This window comes from Dermacentor variabilis, chromosome 6, assembly GCF_050947875.1.
Source record: "Dermacentor variabilis isolate Ectoservices chromosome 6, ASM5094787v1, whole genome shotgun sequence".
Lineage (NCBI taxonomy): Eukaryota > Metazoa > Arthropoda > Arachnida > Ixodida > Ixodidae > Dermacentor > Dermacentor variabilis.
In genome coordinates, this window is record NC_134573.1 from 161,075,434 (window position 1) to 161,081,433 (window position 6,000).

Consider the following 6,000-nt stretch of genomic DNA (forward strand, 5'->3'; position numbering starts at 1 on the left):
CTGACTGATAGCTAACCAGAAGTGCTTCTGGTAGACCACCCCCCCTCCCTGCCTGCTTTTCTATGCATCTTTCTTTCATATCTCTATATCCTCTCCTATCGCAGGTTACATCAACAAGTCGAGACAGGATCCGAAGGCGGGCTTTTATTTCTCGGCAGCGTGCACTTTCGCCGGGGCCACGAGTCTCTTCTTCCTGCCGGACGGCCGGAGAGAGTCGACTCGTTGCATCCACGCTCCTCACCAGCACAAGCTGCCGCCCCAGCACTACCACAATCACAACCACTCGTTCGATGCCCCGTGCTGCGAGTGCCAGTGTCCGCAGCACCGACACCCGAGTGGTAGTGAGAGCCCGAACAAGGGTAGCTTCGAGTGCGCGGACACCGCCGACGCCGTAGTCATCAGGACGCCCTGCGCCTGTAGCCGCAGGTCTCTGCTGTCATATCAGAGGAGCACGTCGTGGTCCACTTCGATGGAGTACCTGGATCAGCCTCCGGGTCTGGGCGGTGTGTTTGCGCCGGACGCAGACTGCCTCGACGACGAGCTGGCCGAGATTGTGCGACGGCCGGAGCTGTTGCAGTGTATCGCTGACGAGCATCTAGTGGTAGACGTTGGTGCTCGCTGCGCGTCGTGTGGTGGTATGGCGGCTGGACCACTGTGCGACTGCGCCCCATCAACAAGAGACAGAGCCGTGGTGTCGCCTAAAAAGGCGCACGCCTCGCGATGCGTCCACGAACCGTTGGTGTTCCGCTCAACCATGGCTCCTATTGAAGAAGTGACCAGCACCGTCTAATCTAATCACGTATAGAAGGCGTAATGCCAGTGAATACATCTTTCGTGGGTTGACACTGCGGCTCATTAGAGTGTCGTGATCATTTCCATGCAGTTCGGGCACTGAGGCCATAGAATCGTCGTCAAAGTTAACCGGATGCAGGTTCTGATTTTCAGCCCAGCGTTAGCTTGCAGCTAATGAGACAGCACATATTCGTTGCGTATGCTCTAGCACAGGTATGAAAGGAGAAATCAGGAAACGCCCCGAAAAGGCGTTCGTCCCGGGAGGGTTTGCACCCCGGACCAGGACAAATTTTTCAACTGCGAAACTTTATTTCACAAAAAAAAAACGCCCCCTTTTCACCCTGTGAAAGTGCATGTACAGCGAAGCTGTTGCCGACGTTAGGCAAACACAACAGACATTAGACGACGTTACGCAAGCACCACGCTCACAAGCGACGTACGTAACACGCGCACGAACGTGTGCGAGAGTGTGGCATACATCCTCATTTTTCTAGGCCCTCCGCGAAGTGCAAGTACATTAGTGAACTAAATGAATCTGTAAAAGTGAATCGCATTAGAGAATTCGTAGAGTACGGCTTGCACACAACCTGCAGGCATGATAGCGTCGGATTGTAATTCGAATATACGAGGAAACATGATTAGGTTACGCGGAAACTCAAACACAAAGCCGTCCAGCAGCCCTTTGTTTTTTGGTGAGCACCCCACGAAAAATCCCGACCAACTAGTGGCTAGCAGCTTCGCTGTAAAACGTGCATGTGTTTTCTTCATAGCTTGGCGGTACAGTCGGGTGGATGACAATTTTCCATTTCATGAGCCTCCCTCCAGTTTGCGTGCTTCCACAGAAGGGTAGTAAACCTGAAATGCCGGCTGCGTGCCCACGCTCATAAAATATTAAGCTTTCTGGCAGATCCCGCTCCCCGTCAAATTTTGCCACCGACTTTACAGGCAGAGAAGATAACCGCAACGCGTCATCCGCGTTGCCTGGATGTCCCGTGTTGTGCCGAATCAAGCCGGTCTTGACCTATTTTCTGCTTAAAACGACCTTCTACGGCACTGTTCACCACCGCTTGGACTTCGCTTCTTCGGCAAAAGGAGTGAACTTTAATGATTCCCACTCACGAAGTTGTACAGCTATCAACCCCGACCGGTCCTACTTCGCTCCAGAAAGCCCACTTAATGTGCCGTCATGTGTTCTTTTTCACTCAATATGGGGTGATTGCCGGGGTTGATGTACGGATTGCTGTGGTCTCTGCTGTTGTGTACTTTTCTCGTACCCACAAGCTGGGTGGTTTGTTGTGAACACTGTTTATAAAGAATCACTTCTATCGCCATTTTTACTGACACTATGCGTATATGGTGGCAACGCCACTCACGTCTTTGTACCGTAATCGACGTACAAATATTTGACAGTAATATATATGTAATACCCGCTATTTTCTTTCATGTACAGGGTTTCTAACCTTTGATAACGACACTGTGGGATAATAATTAGTCGCTATTCAGACGGAACACGCCATGTGCCAAATGAACGGATAACCGTAGTCCTATCACAATATCGTGAGGAAAAGCCACCCACCGAGAAAAGAAGCAGTGCGTTGAGTCATTTTGCTCGTACTGCCTTCTTGTACTTTTTTCAAGTGCTACAGCGCTGGTTGGGAACAAACAAACAGGCACACATACACACACACGCGCGCACAACGGAAACAACGGAAAAATTGCTACCACGCTGCGTGCGACGTTTTTCAATGCGCATGTCTAGTTCTCCTCTCTCACTGACGGTTTTGTTCCTGTGCTCTGTAACTGTCATGATGTTGTAACTACATGAAGCCCCACCGATTTTGTCAATAAAGACACAAATAAAAGCGCAAGGCTAACGTTGTTGTGGCTTATTCGATCGAGAGAAGCATTCTTTGCCTAAGGTTCTGCACGTCCCGATCGGTATACATCTGTAAATCTTACATTACATGAAATATGGGCAGTGCAATGTCACCATCCAGTGCAAAGGGCGGTGCAAGAACACCATCCCATACTCGCTGTCATGGACACTGAAGCAGCAGGTGCTAACTCTCCGTATCCATCCCATTGGCCGTGTCAAATCACTCGTCACAATTACGCCAGGCCTACAGTCTGCGCCAGTTGCTCGTCCCTGACGATGGACGGCGTAAAAAGTGAACCACAAACGAAACAAAAGCAGCCGTGACGTCACGTTCCTCTTCCTTTGTCTTCTACGCCCTCCTTTCCCCTGACGGCCATTTGCGTCTTCGTTTTACCGGCGGCCGACGGTGCGTGCAGGTCGTGGCGCGACCGGCCGCTCAACCTCGCTGCGCGAATGTCGCTACGCGGGACGCTGGCTTATGCGTGTTACTCATGTAGCGTGCCAGTGACCGGAAACCAAGCACAAACCTTAGTTTCATTTCTGTATTGACACATAAGACGCACTGTGCTGTAAACTAAGCTTTCATCGAGCACAAATAAAAAAAAACTGAGTGGAGTTCGTTGATGGTTTCCTCTACTGCGCAAAAACGCTTGAATAACGAAAAATGCAACAGTCGCGGAACGCGATCTCGCTTACCTGCCGTCTTCGGGTAATGGAAAAGAACCTGACGTACACCACAGAGCCACATAAGGTTAGCGATGCCCCGACATGGCCGTCTCGTCGTTTGATCCAAGCTCATCTGCCGCAGTCGTTTCTTCGCACCCCACAAATTCGGTCGGTTCTGAAGATTCCCACGACCAGTTTTCCAGTGAAAGCAGACATTGTCGCCAAAGCCAAGAAACAGCGTACAACACTCAAGAACACCTACAACGCGCATGAGTGGCTGAGCCATCAGCGCTGAGCAGCCGCGAGCCGTCCACGCCTCACACGAGGTCGACTATCAAACTGAGTTGAGGGAAAGGAGGAGCGCTTTCGTTTCCCTTACGCAAAAAAAAAAATAAGAAAGCGATGTTGTTTAATTTGTTATTGTATCAGTTATAAAAGCTGTGCCACAACAAGGGCACTTGACAGAGTTTGTGCAATTTTATCATTTATGTTTTGTTTACACAGCCGTTCGTGGCAAGGGCGGCGCGGGATTCGAAAACGAAACTAGCGGTTGCTTTCCGCCGGTTGGTCCAATCGCCGTTGGCCGGTTGGTCCATTGGTCCAATCACTAATTAAAGTTTAAATGGCAGTTTTTCAAGCTGTGGACTTTCATTTGGCTCTAATCGACGAATAATGCTGAAACAGACATAGTACCAGCCACAGGCTGACACGAAGAAGGAAACTATGCAAATTATACGCACTTGGCATTGGCACGAGAGTAGTATGCGCATGGGCTAGTGGCTAGAGCACCTAGCTGCTGTGCCGGGACACAGGTTCGACCTCACCTTCAAGCACTTTAAGCACTGAAGGGGTTTTCATCTCGAGGCCTCCAGCAGACTTCCATTTCATGTAGACTACGTCATCATCCGACATGGCTGAACGCAGCACAGCGCACATGCGCTAGTCGGCGAGCACGTATAGCCACGCGTATATATAGCGCTTCAGATATGCTGGTCGCTGGCACTGTTCTCTACGAAATGGCGCAACAAAACAACAAACGCAACGTAAATCTCCTCGCTGAAAGAGATATACGCTGTCTAGCGAATCATTCCTTCAATAAACCGAATTGAATTTTTTCACTCTTTCGATCGGCGGAACAGAAGAAGAAGAAGCCGAGGTGCGGACGTCCCTCACATCGGCTCCGTCGTTTTTGAATGTTTGTGCAGCCTTCTTTGCCACCATCACGGATTCAAGCACATCACTGGATTTGTGAAGTCACCGGGAATTTGCGGACACCTTTCTTTAAGGTGGGACTTTCATTTTTGGACTGTTACTGGCCTTTCTTGGTGCAAGACCCGAGTAGGCCTACTGGCCCCGCCGTGCCGCGATGGCGGAAACGCGCATGGAAGATGAAGACGCTACCGGATTAGAAGAGAATGAGGAAGATCTAGGTTGGCAAATTGTGACAAGCCGAAAATTTCGCTCCACCACGAGGATTACTGGCGATGGGAAAACATCGCCGCAGAGCCAGCGAGAGCAAGGCAACAGCAGCAAGAACAAGGGACCTACAACCACTATGTTCAAAAACCGGATTGTAAAGGCATCAAGGATGCCCCAATTGCCCGAGGAGCACAGCAAAATCATCATCCGCCCACGAGGAGGTCTCAACTTGAGCAAAGTGAGCACCACAGCGATAGGCGTGGCGGTTATTGAAGCATCGGGCCTGACTCCGCAACAAGCCCGAGAGGATGTCGTTTGCCCTAACTTCACGCAAAACATCGTGGTGGTTAGTACACCAGATCCCAGCCATGCTGCCAGGTATGTGCGAATCAGGTCAATCATTATAGTGGAAACCGAATACGAAGTGAACGCCTACGAGACAGCTCCGCATACCACGTGTAAAGGAGTGATTCGGAGAGTTGACCTCAGAGACAATCAGGCCACGATAACGAAGAACATTGTGCATGACTTTAACCCACTGGCATTGGCAGCCAAACGTATTAAATCCACGGGTTCGGTTATTGTTCTGTTTGATGGGCTCAAGGTACCCAATTATGTAAGATACGGGTCGACCCTCGTCAAGTGCTACCTGTATAGGAAGCAGTTTGATGTCTGCTATGCCTGCGGAAAGATTGGACATCGATCAGATGTATGTCCAACACCGGACGTGGTACAGTGCAGAGGATGTGGAACTCAAAACCCGGAGGACAATCACATGTGTGTGCCTAAGTGCAAATTCTGTGGAGGGGACCACCCAACTGGGGACAAGACTTGCCGACAGCGGTACCAAATTCCATACGTGGTACGAGTTCGACGACGAGAACGCAACAGATCTGCATCGGAGGCGACATCAGCACAGCTGCAATGGGATGCCCAAACGGGCACCAGGGGGCGCACGTGCTCAAGGAGCCCCACACGGTCAAGACGCCGCTCGCCGTCGAAGGGCAGAAGCCGCTCCAGATCACGCGAAGTGCAGGTGCGCTTCGAAGGAGGAGGGCAGACGCCTGGCGACAAGACATCTGGAACAACCTGGGCCGACAAAGTGAAAGGTACTGTGAAGGCTGCGGAGAGCGGTGCGGAGCGGCTGGTCGGAGATAATGATGCCAGGGTAGAACAGCTAATTAAAGAAGTAACGTATCTGAGAAAGGCAAATGAAGAACTTACTAAGCAGGTTGTAGAACTTCGCA

General features: G+C 50.8%; 1 protein-coding gene across 2 annotated transcripts in view; it reads left to right on the plus strand.

The window, feature by feature from the left end:
- LOC142585602 (monocarboxylate transporter 13-like) overlaps window positions 1–2,483 on the plus strand; it is a 60,482-nt gene extending 57,999 nt beyond the window's left edge. For both annotated transcript variants that reach the window (XM_075696486.1, XM_075696487.1), the window contains exon 6: window positions 105–2,483. In XM_075696486.1, the coding sequence (XP_075552601.1) occupies window positions 105–790 (686 nt within the window). In that variant the 3' untranslated portion in view covers window positions 791–2,483. The remainder of the gene's footprint in view (window positions 1–104) is intronic.
- The last annotated feature ends 3,517 nt before the right edge of the window (window positions 2,484–6,000 follow it).